Source organism: Aquarana catesbeiana, linkage group LG10, assembly GCF_042186555.1.
Source record: "Aquarana catesbeiana isolate 2022-GZ linkage group LG10, ASM4218655v1, whole genome shotgun sequence".
Lineage (NCBI taxonomy): Eukaryota > Metazoa > Chordata > Amphibia > Anura > Ranidae > Aquarana > Aquarana catesbeiana.
This window is the reverse complement of record NC_133333.1, coordinates 5,440,832-5,459,522: the sequence shown is the minus strand read 5'-3', so window position 1 is coordinate 5,459,522 and position 18,691 is coordinate 5,440,832. Positions and strand designations below refer to the sequence as shown.

Sequence of the window (18,691 nt, the reverse complement as noted above, 5' to 3'; positions counted from 1 at the left end):
ACTCCTCAGGTTTAGTAAATAACCCCCCCAAACTGTATTTTATTGTGAGAATGTTTCTGGATTGTGGAATCAGTATCTGTATACCTTGTATTTTTTGCTACGTTGTTACCGTATTTGGAATCATTATCTGTATATGTTGTATTTTATTGTTACAATGTTACCAGAATTGGAATAAGTATTGTCTGTATATACTGTATTCTATTGTGACCTTGTTTGCGGGTTTAGGAATCATTATCTGTATAAGTTGTATTTTATTGTTACAATGTTTATAGATTTGGGATCAGTATCTGTATACGTTGTATTTTATTGTTACATTGTTTCCAGATTTAGGAATCATTATCTGTATATGTTGTATTTTATTGTTACAATGTTTCTAGATTTGGGGTCATTATCTGTATACGTTGTATTTTATTGTTACAATTTTTATAGATTTGGGTTCATTATCTGTATACGTTGTATTTTATTGTTACATTGTTTCCAGATTTAGGAATCATTATCTGTATACGTTGTATTTTATTATTGTTATTGAATTGTGCTATAACTGTCCCGTCTCCCTTTATATTGTAAAACAAACTGTTGGCAGAATATAAATCCTCCATAATAATAATAATTAGGTGCGGATTCATGATTTGCGATGGATCCCTGCCGCCGATGGTGGCGGCGGCGGTGGCGTTGGGGGATGGCAGGGCGCTGTGACCGTGGGGAATGTCCCTTGTTAGGAAGGGCGGTTGGCAGGCTGGTTCGCAGCAGGTGAGTAAAGGGTGAGGGGTGTCGATTCTCCCCCACCCCCCACCCCCCATGGGGGCCCCGTGTCACCGGCGCTGCGATAGGTGATGTGCGCAGATGAGGCGTCTTCGTCTCCCCTCCTCCGAGCTGAATACTGAAATGGCAGAGAGTCCCCCCTGTGCGTGTGTATGAGCCATCCTCTCTCTCCCCCAGATCTGAGTCTCCCTCCCTGCCCTCTCTGTCACTCCACCTCCCTGCTGCCTGTCTCTGCTCTCCCTCCAGCAGGATCTGTCTTTATCTGCACCGCTCTCTCTCCCTCTGGTAGGTTCTGCTGCTGCTGCTGATTGCCCCAATTTCACTCCCCCCCCCCCTTTACTCCTCTCCTTTCTGCCTAATACCCCCCCCTCCTTCTTCTCCCCCCACCCTCCCCTCCTTCTATATGCGTCACCCTCCTGTCCGTTCTTCGTACCTGTTTATCATAGAGCTCTATTATCTCCTTCTGTCTGCTCTACACATCCAATGTACAGAGGTAAGTGCCCCCCTCCCCTTACTGCAGCCGCAGAGACCCCCCCCCCCCCCTTCCCTCCCTCACCACCATTGTAGACCAGTGCAGCCACCACCTCCAACAGGTCCCCCTCCTCACCCTACCTCTGCCACCCTAATCCCCCCACCCAGGTGCCGTGTTTACATGCACACCCCCCACCTCCTACCCCCCACCACCTATACAGCAGGTTCAGATACCCAACGGCAGCAGCCTGGCCTCCCCACCCCCTCTCGGTAGGTATTGTGTCTTATCACTCCCTATGTGAGTTGTTTATGTGCCCACACCCCCCTATGCAAGGGATGAATGTGATATCCCTCTATCTGCCAGGTAACCTACGCCCGCCGGGTGATCCGGCTCACACCCCCTCACCACAGGTGTTCTCTATACATCTCCTCCCCTCCCCCTACCAGGTAATTCCAATCCTATTATCTTCATCCCTTTCCCCCCTACTGATGCTTATTACCTTTAATGGCAGCCCACCTCCTACTAGGTACCTGAATTTCTACCATTATGCAACCTACCCCCCATCATACCCTCCCTCTATGCAACCTACCTCCCTCTCACTAGGTAAGCTACCCCTACCCTCCCACTAGGTAAGGTACCCCTACCCTCCCACTATGCTACCTACCTACCTACCACTAGGTAAACTACCCTTACCCTCCCTCTATGCAACCTACCTACCTACCACTAGGTAAACTACCCTTACCCTCCCTCTATGCAACCTACCTACCTACCACTAGGTAATCTACCCCTATCCTCACACTATGCAACCTACCTACCTACCACTAGGTAATCTACCCCTATCCTCCCACTATGCAACCTACCTCCCTCCCACTAAGTAAGCTACCCCTACCCTCCCACTATGCAACCTACTTACCTCCCTCTAGGTAAGCTACCCCTACCCCCCCACTATGCAACCTACCTACCTACCACTAGGTAAACTACCCTTACGCTCCCACTATGCAACCTACCTCCCTCCCACTAAGTAAGCTACCCCTACCCTCCCACTATGCAACCTACCTACCTCCCTCTAGGTAAGCTACCCCTACCCCCCCACTATGCAACCTACCTACCTACCACTAGGTAAACTACCCTTACGCTCCCACTATGCAACCTACCTACCTCCCACTAGGTAAGCTACCCCTATCCTCCCACTATGCAACCTACCTCCCTCCCACTAGGTAAGCTACCCCTACCCTCCCACCATGCAACCTACCTCCTTCCTACTATGTAACCTAACCCTCCCCTAGGTAACCTACCTCATATCCTTCCACTATGCAACCTACCTCCCTCCCTCTAGATAACCTACTTGCCACCCTATCACTATGCAACCAACCCCCCCCCCCCATATGCAACCTACCCCCATCCCACTAGGTAACCTACCATCATCCATTCCAAAAAGCAACCCGCTAGGTAACCTACCTTTTATCCTTTCACTGTGCAACTTACCCCCCTCTCACTAGGTAACTTACACTGTACCTTACCAAACAAATCTTACCTCCCTCGTACTGGGTAATCTATCTCCTACCTTTCCAATACATGACCTACCCCTTTCCACTGGGTAACCCACCTTCTACCTCCCTAATACACAACCTATCCCCCTCCTACAAGGTAAGCTACCTCCAACCCTTCTAATGGGTAACCTACCACCTTTCCTCTCAGTAACTTAAGTCCATCCCTTCCAGTACTAATTCTACTCCCCTGCCACTAGGTAACGTTCCTCCTATCTTTCCAATACATAACCTATCCTCCTCCTACCGCATAAACTACCTCTAACCCCTCCAATAGATAACCTACCCCCCTTCCACTAGGTAACATACTTCCTACCCATCAAATACTTAAGCTACCCCTCAACCACTAGGTAACCTACCCCTACCTTCTATCCATTCAATACATAACCTACTCTCCTACTACCTCCTACCCTTCCAACACATAACCGCCCCCCCCCCCCCCCCTCCTACCGACTAGGCAACCTACCTCCTACCCTTCCAATAGATAAACAACCCCCCTCCCACTAGGTAGCCTAACTCTTACCTTCCGCTAATGCAACCTACCTGCCACAAAACCACAGTATTGGCTAATTCCAGACAATGTAAATTACCCCTAAATACATCCCAATAAGTATCCTACCTTCTTCTGCCCTCCTTCCCCAATAAGTCATTTATTTACCCCTCACACCTTCTAACCCCCTCCCCCACCTACTTAATTCTGTTCTCCCCCCTGCTCACCCCTCTCCAGGTTCCCCCGCTCCCCCAGCCGGACGATGTGATCGGGGTCTCCGTGGTGAGTGATCAGCGTCCTCCGGAGTGGGCTGTGATCGCTGTCAGCATGTCCGAAGTGCTGCCCTTCAGCGAAGCCGAGCAGCGGGGGCATTATGCCGACGGAGGGGGGGATGGCCAGATACCCCTCACCTGCCGCCTTCAGGACACCGGCAACTTCTATGGCAGCTCTGGCCAGGGGGGCGGCAAGAGACCCCCCAAACTTGGCCAGATTGGGCGCAGCAAGAGAGGTGAGTCTTCAGTATGAATCTGTGTGCCCACCCCCCCCAATTCTGACTGCACCCCCAGACTGTGTGCTCCCCTCCCAAAGCACTTGTGATGTGTGTCTCCCTATTTTATCGCCTGCCTTCACCCCAAACAAATAATTGTGCAGGTACTCTCATACTGAGCCTCTGTTTTGTATAATTCTGCCTGCACCCCAAAATTTGATTTTGGGTGTCCCCATAATACGGTTTTACTACAAGTTGAAAAAAGCCTGTCTACCTTCATAATCCTGTCATCTTTTACCCCAAAAGTAAGTTTTGTGTGTCCCTAAAATTTGGTCTGCACCCCACCCTTTAATTCAGTCTGCAGCCCCAAACTAAGCATTTGGCCCCTTAATACTACTTGCACCTTCTAAGTGTGTGAACCTTACAACTGTCTACACCCCCAAACAGAGTATGTGTCCCTCTCAATACTATCTGTACCCCCAAACCAAGCATGTGTCCCTCTCAATACTAACTGTACCCCCAAACAGAGCATGTGTCCCTTTCAATACTATCTGCACCCCCAAGCAGAACATGTGACCCTCTCAATACTATCTGTACCCCCAAACAGAAAATGTGACCCTCTCAATACTATCTGCACCCCCAAACAGAGTATGTGACCCTCTCAATACTATCTGTACCCCCAAACAGAGCATGTCTCCCTTTCAATACTATCTGCACCCCCAAACAGAGTATGTGACCCTCTCAATACTATCTGCACCCCTAAACAGAGCATGTGACCCTCTCAGTACTATCTGCACCCCCAAACAGAGAATGTGATCCTCTCAATACTATCTGTACCCCCAAACAGAAAATGTGACCCTCTCAATACTATCTGCACCCCCAAACAGAGCATGTCTCCCTTTCAATACTATCTGCACCCCCAAACAGAGTATGTGACCCTCTCAATACTATCTGTACCCCCAAACAGAGCATGTCTCCCTTTCAATACTATCTGCACCCCCAAACAGAGCATGTGACCCTCTCAGTACTATCTGCACCCCCAAACAGAGCATGTGATCCTCTCAATACTATCTGTACCCCCAAACTGAGCATGTGACCCTCTCAATACTATCTGTACCCCCAAACAGAAAATGTGACCCTCTCAATACTATCTGCACCCCCAAACAGAGCATGTGACCCTCTCAATACTATCTGTACCCCTAAACAGAGCATGTGTCCCTTTCAATAATATCTGCACCCCCAAACAGAGCATGTGACCCTCTCAATACTATCTGTACCCCCAACCTGAGCATATGTCCCTCTTAATACTATCTGCACCCCCAAACAGAGCATGTGACCCTCTCAATACTATCTGTACACCCAAACAGAGCATATGTCCCTCTTAATACTATCTGCACCCCCAAACAGAGCATGTGTCCCTCTCAATACTATCTGTACCCCCAAACAGAGCATGTGACCCTCTCAATACTATCTGCACCCCAAAACAGAGCATGTGACCCTCTCAATACTATCTGCACCCCAAAACAGAGCATGTGACCCTCTCAATACTATCTGCACCCCCAAACAGAGCACGTGACCCTCTCAATACTATCTGTACACCCAAACAGAGCATGTGTCCCTTTCAATACTATCTGTACCCCCAAACAAAGCATGTGTCCCTCTCAATACTATCTGCACCCCCAAACAGAGCACGTGACCCTCTCAATACTATCTGTACACCCAAACAGAGCATGTGTCCCTCTCAATACTATCTGTACCCCCAACCTGAGCATATGTCCCTCTTAATACTATCTGCACCCCCAAACAAAGCATGTGTCCCTTTCAATACTATCTGTGCCCCCAAACAGAGCATGTGTCCCTTTTAATACTATCTGCACCCCCAAACTGAGTCTGTGTCACTATAATTTGGTCTGCACAACCAAGTTGAGCCTTTATAGTTTTTGCACCCCCAGACTGAACATTTGTGCCCCCATCCTTGCCCTTCTTCAGCTAAGCCTATATGTTCCTCTCCTTCTGTCTGTCGGCACCCCTAAACTCAACCTGCGTGTCTCCCATGGTTCTGTCATCAATCATTTCTGTTGTTATTTTAGTATCTATAGACCACCAACATGTACCCCACTCCATGTGATTTGCATGTTCTGCAGTTAAAGTGATATGTTGTGTCCAAAAAAGCCAAAACCAGTATGGCCACCAATGACAGGAACCCATTCCCGTGCCTAAAGAGGCCTTTGTTTCACCCCAAGAATATCAATCATATAGAGAAACCAAAAACTGGCAGTATCATTCTCGGGAAACTTTCTATGACCTCATCACATTGGCATTGGTTATAAATGATCACCTGACATCTGTGTGATAGTAGAGTCAGCCAAACTATTTCAGAACAGGCCACCATTATCCATAGCTTGTGACAGGCAGAAGTCTGGAGGTCATCTGTCCATTTTCTGGTCTATATTTGTCCACCTAGAGGACATCTAGCAGAGCTTCTGGTGACCCTTCCAGCCTTTACTCAGTCCACCTTGAGGTCAGTCGTCCACCCATGTCCTGTTTTTAGCTCCTCTAGAATATGACTGTCTTCTTGAATCCAATTTTCACAACAGCTTAAGGTCAGCTGTCAAATTCTCCCCAAGTTTTGCCCATGTTGAGGCTATCTGGCCTCTCTGTACCCTTTCCTATCCTGGCTAAAGACCAGGTGGTCTATTTTCACCTATATTTGACCCATTTATAGTTTGTCTCCGAACGTTTTTTCCAGCTGTCCCTTTCAACCCTAGAAACAGATGATCTGGAGGTCAGTCTACCACCTGGCCTAAATGTTCCACGTCTAGTTGTTGGAAGTCCATTACCGTGACCTCCACCACACGGCATCATTGTATTGAATTGGCTGAAAAGTCTATATTAGGAAAACATAAGGATTGTAGGGGATTTACTAAAACTGGAGAGTTCAAAATCTGCTGCAGCTCTGCATAGAAACCAATCGGCTTCCAGGTTTTATTGTCAAAGCTAACAGTGCCTTGAAAAAGTATTCATACCCCTTGACATTCTCCACATTTTGTCATGTTACAACCAAAAACGTAAATTTATTTTATTGGGATTTTATGTGATAGACCAACACAAAGTGTCACATAATTGTGAAGTGGAAGGAAAATGATAAATGATACAAATAAATATTTTAAAAAGCACCTTCTTCCACATGTTTGCTGTGTCCTCCACATGGCTTCTCACAAACTACAAACAGGACTTCTTATGACTTTCTTTCACCAATGTCTTTCTTCTTGTCACTCTTCCATAAAGGGCAGATTTGTGGAGAACACGACTAATAGTTGTCCTGTGGACAGATTCTCCCACCTGAGCTGTGGATCTCTGCAGCTCCTCCAGAGTTACCATGGACCTCTTGGCTCTTCTCTGATGAATGCTCTCCTTGCCCGGCCGGTCAGTTTAGGTGGACGGCCATGTCTTGGTAGGTTTGCAGTTGTGCCATAATCTTTCCATTTTCCGATGATGGATTGAACAGAGCTCCGTGAGATGTTCAAAGCTTGGGAGATTTTTTTTTATAACCTAACCCTACTTTATACTTCTCCACAACTTTATCCCTGACCTGTCTGGTGTGTTCCTTGGTCTTCATGATGCTGTTTGTTCACTAAGGTTCTCTAACAAATCACTGAGGGCTTCACAGAACAGCTGTATTTATAATGAGATTACATAACACACAGGTGGACTCTATTTACTAATTAGGTGACTTCTGAAGGCAATTGGTTCCACTAGATTTTAGATAGGGGTATCAGAGTAAAGGGGACTGAATACAAATGCCTTTTCACATATTTATTTGTATCGTTTATCATTTTCCTTCCACTTCACAAATATGTGACACTTTGTGTTGGTCTATCACATAAAATCCCAATAAAATACATTTACATTTTTGGTTGTAACATGAGAAAATGTGGGAATTTTCAAGGGGTCTGAATACTTTTTCAAGGCACTGCAATTGAAGAAGTTAAAGCTAGAAGCTGATTGGCTGCCATGAACAGCTGCACCAGATTTTGCACGCTCCAGTTTTAGTAAATCTCCCCCCATTGCATCAACATACACTGAATCGAAAGTTGCCCCTCCTCTGGGCCTGACACTTATGGCCGGTTAGATGGAAAGTTGTGGGCAGCAGGTCTAAATCAGGAAGAAAATATGCCCCATTTCTGTCCCGTGTCAGTCATAGTGGGGCGCTGGTTCAGGAGGCAACGGGATCTGCTGACCCCCCTGTGAACCTACATCAGAGGGGGGCACAGACCATACATTATTCTGGGTGCCTGGGGTAGGAGAAGAGCTGATTGCAGGTCGCACCAGCCTTATGGGTGCCTTCAAAGAGCCGGTTGTATCTGTAAGACTAGATGTCAAGAACCCCCCACCCACATTACACATTATATCACAGTGCGCCCCCCTTATCTTGTGCTGCTGCAGGGAAGAATCTGGGGGTAGAGCTGGGAAGCAGAAAGGGCAGGGTCTGGAGGAGGACCAGAGGAGGGCTGGGGTCTGCTGAATGCTGAGACCAGGGGAAGCGGAGATGAGGGGGTGCTGCAGCTGCCACAGAGTGGCGCAGGATCTGTAGGAAGTGTATTTTGTTCTCCTCTATGCGGCCGACTCCTGAGATGGGGGGGGGGAGGTGGCAGAGACAAGCCTTTCTGTGACTGCACAGAGAAGTGCAGGATCTGGCGGAGGAGTTCTGTCCTTCTTTTTGCTGCCTTTCTGCTAAGTCAAGGTGCGGAGAGACTAAGGGGGTGCTGCAGCTGAGGTGCAAAGGGCCACATGAATGCTGAGACCAGGGGAGGCAGAGACGAGGGGGTGCTGCAGCTGGACAGAGTGGCGCGCAGGATCTGTAGGAAGAGTTCTGTTCTCTTCTCTATGACCGACTCCTGAGATGGGAAGTGGGGGGGGGGGGGTGGCAGAGACGAGCCTCTCTGTGACTGCACAGAGAAGTGCAGGATCTGGCGGAGGAGTTCTATTCTCCTCTCTATGACTGACTCTAAGATAGGAAGTGGGGTGGGTGACAGAGACGAGCCTCTCTGACTGCACAGAGAAGTGCAGGATCTGGCGGAGGAGTTCTATCCTCCTCTCTGCTGCCGGCTGCTAAGACAAGGTGCGGGGAAACTGGGTCTCATCTTTGTCTTTTGTATCTTCCCATAGTTTTGCTTTAAATGTGATCTCACCATCCCCAGTTGGAGAGGGCCGGGGGGGGGGGGGAGGGGGGGAGGAAGTGCCCCCCTGGCCTGACTAGGTAGCGCACGTGCATGACACAGTATAAGATATGTCAGTGAATGAGCTTAGCAGCGACCTTGCGAAATACGGAGACTAGCGTTTTTCCTGCTCAGACCCCCCTAATGCAAGCCGTACCTTTGTGTCGGGAGGGATTTTTTTTTTTTTATTAGGATGTAGATGCAGCTGAACACCATGGAAACAAAGCCACCCCCCTAACCCTGTCCTACTTTTTCTAGTGGTGATAGAAGAAGACGAACGGATCGAAGACGTCCTCATGTCCGAGAAGGCCCCTCCTGCCGTCTAAACGCTTCGAAAAGGATCTTTTAAAAATTAAAAAAAAAATAATACCACTAGTCGACAAAGAATCGAATAAGCCAGATTTTTTTGTCCTGCCATCTGAAATGTCACAGCTTATTTCAACCACAGCATACAAACAACACAACTCTCGGGGGCGCCGGGGAGAAGAACCCCCCCGGAAGAGCAGAGGTGGATCAAAGAAGGAGAAAGAAACAAAAATGGAGAGATTTGGTTTTAAAAAAAAAAATAACAGCAGCTAAGGTCATCTTTTTTTTAGGGGTTTCCGTGCCCCCCAACAACCATACCGTCACATCTTAAGGAGAGGCCGCTCGGTGGCAGCTGCTTTTTTTCTTTGTTTTTTTTGCCTCGGGGAAAAAAAAACGAACATTGACTTGTGGGGGCTTCAAAAAAGTCAACCAGCCGTGGTGGTGGTGGTGGGGGGGGGGGGTGGGGGGTTGCTCATAAAGAGATTTTGGGGACAACCGTCTTCTTTTATTCTTACGTCCGAAGGAGATTTGCCAACGCGGACACCGACCCGGGACCCTGCCGTAGCCAGATTGCGCGATTTTTTTTATTTTTTTTTGCCGGGGCGCAATGAACTGAAGGGTTCTCTGTCCAAAAAAAGGGTACATTGCCAGGTATCGCAGATTCAATATCTACTGACAAATGTGCCCGCTTTTTTTTTTTTTTTTTTTGGGATAAAAACCATTGTGTTAAATTTTTTTTTTTCTCAGTGCTTGAAGACTTTGGAGTTACCAGTTGGTACTCAGTCGTGCTGCATGATACCGTGAGATAATTCCCAAAGTTCATGATCTTCCTAAGCTTAGCCTCCTTTTCCCCTTTTACCTCTGACCCCCCTCCCCCCTTCCCCCAGCAGTAACGAGCCTTCTCTACGGCAGCTGTACATGTGCACTTTTGAAATACAAAAAAAAAAAAGTTTAGGTCTTTTTTTTATTTAAAATGAGGGGTTGGTGGGTGCTACAAAACTTTTTGTTTACGAAAAGTTGAGAATATTTTTTTTTTCCTTATTTTGTACGAAGTAAAGCAAATTTGGTGTAACTTAAGGTCTTCCAGTTGAGATTGAGCACGTCGGGGGTTTCAGTTGGAAAGCTGTTGAACCAGTCGAAGGACAAATAGCTCACAAATGTATGTGCAAAAAGTTTTTTTTTTTTCAAAGATTATACCAGTTAATGTCCAACACCGGTCAAGTCAAGAAGGCCAAGAAGGTCAGATTGGACTTGGCTCACATTGCTATAATTGCAAATTTTTGCTATGGTAGCCATCGTGTCCAACGATGATTTGTAGGACATGTTCCAAGTCTCGGGCCGGTTTGACTGAGCCACAGACCTTTCCTTTTGTGCTGTGCATCTAGTTTTAAGCTTGTCCAAAAAAATCTAAAGGCCAAAAACCCTTTGTGAGCCTAAAATGGTCCCACAGCTTGTTTGTCACCTTAGTAAAGAGCAGGCTGGATCTCAAGAAGTTCAGATTAAAATTGCTCTCATTGCTATGATTGCAACTTTTTGCTATGGTAGCTGTCATGGCCAACGATGGTTTTTGGACATGTTCCAAGTCTCAGGCCTGTTTGACTAAGCCATAGGCCGCTCCTTTTGTGCTGTGTATCTAATTTTAATCTTGTCCAAAAATCTAAAGGCTAGAGCCTCTCGTGAGCCTAAAATAGTTCCACAGCTTGGTTGTCACCTTAGTAAAGTGCAGGCTAGATCTCAAGAAGGTCAGATTGAAATTGGCTCTCATTGCTATGATTGCAACTTCTTGGTATGATAGCCAACAAAACTTTGGCCAGACCTTGTCTGGGAATATTAGCCTTGTATGTTTAATCAGATGGTTGCCATCTGTCATGGCCAGTTGAGATTGAGCTAGTCGAAGGACAAATAGCTCACAAATGTATATGGCAACTTTAAAAAAAATTATACCAGTTAATGTCCAGCACTGGTCAAGTCAAGAAGGCCAAGAAGGTCAGATTGCAATTGCTCTCATTATTATGATTGCAACTTTTTGCTATGGTAGCCAACACTTTGGCCAGATCTTGTCCTTGACTGTCTGCATGGAATAGCTTTGTACATGGCCTGTGGTTGCCATCTGTCATGGCCAGTTGAGATTGAGCATGTCAGGGTTTCGGTTGGAAAGCTGTTGAACTAGTTGAAGGACAAATAGCTCACAGATGTATATGTAAATTTAAAAAAAAATTATGCCAGTTAATGTCCAGCTTTGGTCAAGTCAAGGTGGCCAAGAAGGTCAGATTGTACTTGCTCTCATTGCTATGATTGCAACTTTTTGCTGTGGAATCCGTCATGGCCAATAATGATTTGTAGGACATGTTCCAAGTCTCAGGCCTGTTTGACTAAGCCATAGGCCGTTCCTTTTGCGCTGTGTATCTTATTTTAATCCTTCCAAAAATCTAAAGGCCAGATGCCTTAGTGAGCCTAAAATGGTTCCACAGCTTGTTTGCCACCTTAGTACAGAGCAGGCTAGATCTCGAGAAGGTCAGATTGAAATTGGCTCTCATTGCTATGATTGCAACTTTTTTGTATGGTAGCCAACACATTGGCCAGATCCTCTCCCCGACTGCTTGCATGGAATAGCTTGGTACGTGGCCTGTAATTGCCATCCATCATGGCCAGTGATGGCTTGTAGGACATGTTCCAAGTCTTGGGCCTGTTTGACTTAAGCCATAGGCCGTTCCTTTTGCGCTGTGCATCTAGTTTTAAGCTTGTTCAAAAAATTGAAAGGCCAGAGCCTTTCAGGAGTCTAAAATGGTTCCACAGCTCATTTTGCATTAGTAAAGAGCAGGCTAGATCTCCAAAACCGTTAAAAAAAAAGGTTTCCTGAGAGAGTACGAGGATAGAAGGATGAATTCCTATCATTATGGATGATTGAGCTCTTTGCCTTATCTAAGTTGACCTTGAGGGGAGCGCTCTTCCCGATTACATAGAGAGGCTGTTTGTTAACTTACAGCCCTTAGCTTGTTAACTAATAGGGGTGCTGTGTGCAGCCTGAGCCCTGATCTGAGATCACCTGTGCTGAGATGGTTGGGGGTCTCAGGGGAGATTCTTCTGGAGATGCTCACAGGAATCTAAATCAATTGCGCAAACCTTTCAATACTCTAATTGTTTTGGAAGATCTCAGAGAAGGGCTGGGCGGTCACACAGCCTCTGGCCTTCTAAAAAAAGGCGGACCTCAGCCTTTTTGCACCTCTCTGGTCAGCTTGATATGGCCTGGCTGGCCAGTGAAAACAATCAGCTTTTGTCATTTTTTGTGTTACTCTTCCCTAAGGGCTGTGCGGGCTCTGGAAGTTCCATTGGGCGCTTCCTGGCAGAGTGAAGTAAAGTCATTTTGATGATGAGATCAGCATGTCTTTTGCCTATAGATCATACTTTTGGGGCTCCCCCTTATCACAGTACTATACAGCACGACAATTATTTAAAGAGTGAAAAATCTTGACTGCTGCTTAAAGCCAGAGGTGAGCGAACGTGAGCAGGCCGCAACACGCAGGGGGAAAGATTGGTCTAGTTAGGTTAACACCTTCCCACCCAAAGAACGTGAGCAGGCCGCAACGCGTAGGGGGAAAGATTGGTCTAGTTAGGTTAACACCTTCCCACCCAAAGAACGTGAGCAGGCCGCAACGCGTAGGGAGAAAGATTGGTCTAGTTAGGTTAACACCTTCCCACCCAAAGAACCTGAGCAGGCCGCAACGCGTAGGGAGAAAGATTGGTCTAGTTAGGTTAACACCTTCCCACCCAAACTGGCGTACTTTTATCTGAGCTATTACACCCGGGGGGTGGGGGTGGAATTGTCTGACTAGTCATGTGACCATTTTGATTGGCTGTCACCTTGGCCACGTGACTGGGAGCTGGTCCCGCCGACACCAGGTGCTGTCTTTGACAGCTCGTTGTCTGGTCTGGGAGTGCACAGTGAAGGCGCTCTCAGCACAGAAACCTCTGCCGCACATCTGAGCGGAGTGTGGGTGTTAAAGCAGGCCCTTTTCACTGCCACACTTGTGCGTTACGTGGACATCAAGAGATTTGCGTTACGTGGACATCAAGAGATTTAAAAAAAATACTGTGAATCTAGCTAGATAAGGTGATACTATTTTTTTTCTTTTTTTTTTGCAAATATGGCGATTTGGGGGGGCCGGCGCGGTTCTGTTCACTCACCTCTGGGTAAAAGTATACTTGTCACCAACTCTTTTTTTTTTTTCGCTGGACGGTGGATCTGTTTATTGTAACTTTTGATGCCAACAAGTTTCCAGTGAACCGAATAAAGAGCTTTGAAAATGGTAACAAGTATACTTTGGGAAAGTAAAAAAAAAAAAAAAAAAAATTTTTTTTTTTTTGTTGAACATATATCTGAATTCCTGACAGAGCGTCTGCTTCCGCTCGCTCTGCTTCATATACTGTTTACATGATTTAACCTTGCAAAAAATATACATATATATAGATATATATGTGGAATACTGTGCACCTTTGCATGCAAGAACTGTTTTGACATGTAACATTCTTTTGACGAATGGAAAAAAAAAAACAAACAAAAAAAAAAAACAAACAAAAAAAAAACCTATTTTTAGCCGTGCAATATCGCGTGTTCCTCTTATTTGTTTTTGTTATTTAAAAAGAAATATATATATATGAAAATTTAAGGTACTATAAAAGGAGAAAGAATTACGATTTGTATTTTTTTAAAAGAAGAATTTGTTGTATTTCTGCTTTTTTTTTCTTTTTTTTTTTTTCGGTTTCCTGTGGCAGAGAATTTGTGTTTTTGTTATGAATATTTTTAACTACTTTGTTTTTTTTGTTTTTTTTGTTTTGTTTTTACTTTATTATCCTTTTTTGTGCGTGTGTAACTGTTAGCTTCCTTAATGTGGAGGTGGTGGGATGACCCGTCACAAGCTTAGGCCGAACGATCAGTCTAATGGGCCCCCCCCCCCCTTTTGTTAGCGGACGTTGAGTTTCGCTTGGCGGTTGTACGGTTTTGCCGGCCGCGTTAGGGGAAAGGGGGGGGGGGGTAATGCTTTGGTATTGAAGGGGTTACAAGTAATATGGCGGCCTAGGAGGTGAACAAAGTTCTTCCACGAGTGCCAAACTTCTATAGGAACTTGTCTTTTGTTGCTGCTTGCTCAGCAAGTCACCCGGATCTAGGACGGTCCAGTTGTTGTGGAATATGTTTTGTGACGCGCTTCCCTGTGCATTCTGGGAAGTGTACTTTTTTTTTTTTTTTTTTCCTACAGTGTTTCCAAAATAACCCCCCCAGCAGCACTACAGACCCCAGGAGGCAAGTCGAAATGCACCTTTTAGATCTCCCAGAGGGGTGAATTCCAATCATTATAGATTACTGTGTCCTTTGCCTCATCAAAGGTGTCCTTCAGGGGAGCGTTCTTAGGGAGGCCGTTCGTAAACTTCCAGCCCCCAGCTCTTTAATATATAGGGGTGCTGTGTGCAGTCTGAGCCCTGATCTGAGAACGCCATCTGGTGGGAGGGGGGTGTCTGGAGATGCTTAGAGGATTGAATGGAGGAACCTGAATTGATGGTACAAACTCCTCAGTACTCTGATGGCAGATTGTTTCAGCCGGTCTCCGTGAAGGGCTCCTCTGTCACACAGCCCCTGGCTTTAAAGACTTGAGCCCAGGTCTTTTTTTTCCTGGTCAGCTTGGCATGGTGTGACCGGCAGTGAAAATGATCAGCTTTGATCATTTTTTGGGGGGGGTTCCCTTAGGCCTGTGCAGGCTCTGGAAGTGCAAGTGGGCCACGAGGTGAAAGTTCTCCTCCCGGGGCCATGTTAGGTATCTGATTATGCCACCTTTGAGCTCAACATTCAGCAGACATGGCAGCAGGGAGGACCTCAGAATGTCATAATTTAGGTGCAAGGCTTCAAGAGCCTGCATGGGCTGAAAAGGGACAAAGTAGATACCATGTAAAATGCTGCCCAGGTTGCGGTGTCAAATCCGATTCAAAGTAGAGTTTAAAGGCTTGATCTTGCCATTGGGTGGACTGAAGATGCCGTGGCACAACTCTTGTGGCCGGGTGGCAGGGTATACCAGTCCCTCTATTATTTTCCTTTACTCAGTGTCAGCTTCCGTCTGATTCTTCTTAAGTCTCCTTTGTCACGCTCATTGGCGGTCTCCTGGCGCTTGTCTGTGTATTATCTGGGCGGTGGGTGACGGGGGAATACGGTTTATGCTCCGCGCCCTTTACGTTCTTCCTTGATGGTCTCGATGTCATATTTAACTTTTTTTTATTTTGTTGGGAAGAGAAGAAAAATTGTAAACACGAAGCTAACACGACTGTAATACCGCGTTCACGACGATGCCGGTTCTGGAAGGAATCTCCTGTACCAGTTGCCATGGTGACGACCATTTTGTGAAACTGAGCTGATTCCTTTGCTGGAAGTCGGCCCGATCGCCGAGGCACGGAGCGTCTTCTGCCCACCAGGCGGGTCTGACTGGTTCCTAGCAAATGAATAAGCTGCTTTCTCACGGCAAAGCAAAATGGCCTTCATGGGGTGACAGGTACACTTTAAATAGCGCTGAATATGTCTTTATTTTTTGCATGGCTCAGGTTTTTGCTACTGTTTTGCGGGTAAGGATTTTGTTCCGGCTGATCAGAAAAGAAAAAAAGGGGTCACGCCACGTAGGCTGGAATGTAATTTACATGATCGAGGGGGGGGGGGGGGTTTGAAAATTTGGAGTCCACTGCAATGTTTCCATACTTCGCTGAGTGATACGTTCCTACCATAGCTTTAAGGCAAGAGCGAGCAGCTTATGATGTCAAGGCAAGGTGTCCATGATGTCTATCTACAACCCTCAGCAAGTCTGCTGGGATTTATACATACGGGAATGGTGATGGAGTATGTTCTATACACATAGGATTCAAAATGGCTGCCGTGTAGTGAGCTGCGTGCCGTAGACAGGTCATCGTGTGGTAGAGTCCCAGATGGTTGGTAGGATTCCAGAATGTCTGTCATACGTTGGTTTCCGTGAGGCTGTCTGACAGGAATTGGTGAGGAGAGATTGGTGGGATTCCAAAATGGCTTCTGTGGCAAATTTGCGCCTGGTTTGTCGCTTCCTTGAGGTAGACTGGCAGGGCTTCACAATGGCTGCTGTGTGGGTAAGGTAGATGGTCAAGATTTTAAAATGGCTGCTAGATTGTTTACGAGACTGGCAGGCCTCAAAATGGCTACTAGGTGTTGAACTCCATGAGGTAAACTGGTAGGAGCTTAGTTGGTTTCACATGATAGGAATCCAAAATTGCTTCCTCATAGATGGCTTAGTGAGGTCACAGAACTTCAGAACAGCTTCTAGAGTGGTGGAAGGAGTGAGGTCACCTGACAGGAATCCAAAATGGCTTCTTGGTGGAGGGCTTAGTGGATTCATCTGACAGGATTCCAAAATGGCTTCTTGATGGTGGGCCCAGTAAAGTCACATAACTGGAATCTATAGTGTATCTCTTGGGGGGATGCTCAGTGGGAGTCATCTGACAGGATTTTTAAGATGGTTTCTACATGTATCTTGATGTGTTCACGTGGCTGCACCATAGATGGCTTAGTGGGGGTCACAGGACTTTAGAATGGCTTCTAGGGTGGGAGAAGTGAGGTCACCTGGCAGGAATTCAAAATGACTTCTTGGTGCAGGGTTTAGTAAAGTTACCTAACTTGATTCCAAGATGGTTTCTAGATAGTGGACACAGTGAGGTCACCCAACAGGACTCCAAAATGGCTTCTCGGTGGAGGGCTTAGTGAAGTCACCTGACAGGATTCCAAGATGGTTTCTAGATGTTGGACAAAGTGAGGTCACCCAACAGGACTCCAAAATGGCTTCTCGGTGGAGGGCTTAGTGGAGTCATCTGACAGAATTGCAAGATAGTTTCTATACGATGGACAAAGTAAGGTTACCCAACAGGATTTCAAAATGGCTTCTCGGGGGAGGGTTCAGTGGAATCATCTGACAATATTCCAAGATGGTTTCTAGATGGTGGGCTGGGTAAGTTCCATGACAGGAATCCAAAATAGGCTTGGTGGAGTCATGTAAAAGGATTTCAAGATGGTTTCTAGATGGTGACTCATCGCGGTCTCATGACTGCCATCCAAAATTGGTTCTTCGTGGAGAACCTACTGGAGTTGCCTGACATTAATCCATGATGGTTGCTAGATGATGGACTCAGTGAGGCCACACAACAATAATTCATAGTGGCTTATTGGTGGAGGGCTTATTGGCGTCACATAACAGGATTCCAAAATGTCTTCTTGGTGGAGGGTTTGTTGGAGGTCACATGACAGGATTCATCATGGCTGCCATGTGGCATATAAAGTGATAGGGAAGCCAAATGGCTGCCATGTAACAGGGGGTATAAGAGACAGCCAAGAAATATGAAAATGTGTGCTGTGAGGGAAAGCGGTTCAAGCCACAGGAATTCAAAACGGCTGCCATGAAATGGATAAGATGACCAAGTTGTCAAGACAACAATCAGCTTTGTGTGAAGGCCGCTTCATCGTTCAAGAAGAACGATACAATTAAAGGCCTGGCTATACTTGCCCCATGGGTCCTTCTCTTTGATATCATTAGGAAAAGTCACACTGGCCTACGTGGTTTTTGTTTTACAACATCAATTTCTAGCTGTGGGCGCCATCTGTGCCCCTTTCAGGTATAGTTTGTGGTGTGGTTCAAGTTGGTGGACCCTCTGACACAATCTGATCCATTAGATGCAAATGACTCCAACCCTGGGCTTCTCTCATCATAGACTGAAGATGGCCGGACACCTTACAATCTGGTTGTACATTCCCCTATCGATCTACCAATAGCCCTCTAGTGGGGTGGGGGTGGGGGGGTGCCAACCTGATTGAATTTAAATTGAATGTTTAAGCAGGCCTTGACATAGTTTTGGTAAATCCAATGGTTACCATGCATCAATCAAGATCATTCAATCACTCATTCAATGTGAATGGCACCTTAGAAAGGATTGTATAGAGTCAGTTTGAAACATGGCTGCCTGAATTCCCCAATAGAAGACCAGGAATGGAGCGTTTGGCGCCATATGGAAAGGGTCACATTGGAACATCTTCCACCATTTTGGAAATTCTCTTGGTGAGGGAAACATCATTTTCTTTTTTTTTAATCTTTGGTCTGTACGCCACTAACCACTGCCTGGGCCATCGAGGATCAGATTGCACGCTCCTCTCTGAATCCTCCCGCATATACTTCACCTAAATTTCCGCCATCTTGTTTTTCCATTGGGCAGTAAAGTGTTGAATTAGCAGAGCCACGTGCCGTTATTCGGTTGCCGCGTCTTACGCACAAAGAGATAGATGTAAGCTAAGACTCGGCAGACTGTAAATGGACTCCAGCCTTCGGTGAAGACAATATTTAGATGTCTTCTCTCCTTAGTAGA

General features: G+C 46.3%; 1 protein-coding gene across 3 annotated transcripts; it reads left to right on the top strand.

Moving 5' to 3' along the window:
- The first annotated feature begins 618 nt into the window (after positions 1 to 618).
- CAMK2N1 (calcium/calmodulin dependent protein kinase II inhibitor 1) lies at positions 619 to 18,516 on the top strand. 3 transcript variants are annotated; one of them, XM_073601543.1, is made up of 3 exons: positions 619 to 750; positions 3,509 to 3,779; positions 9,236 to 18,516. In XM_073601543.1, exons 1-3 carry the CDS (start codon positions 706 to 708, stop codon positions 9,301 to 9,303), a joined length of 384 nt encoding a protein of 127 aa, XP_073457644.1. In that variant the 5' UTR covers positions 619 to 705; the 3' UTR covers positions 9,304 to 18,516. The 3 variants fall into 3 exon arrangements, with proteins under 3 accessions (XP_073457644.1, XP_073457645.1, XP_073457643.1); XM_073601544.1 differs by lacking the exon at positions 619 to 750 and adding an exon at positions 883 to 1,047; XM_073601542.1 differs by lacking the exon at positions 619 to 750 and adding an exon at positions 1,143 to 1,255.
- The last annotated feature ends 175 nt before the right edge of the window (positions 18,517 to 18,691 follow it).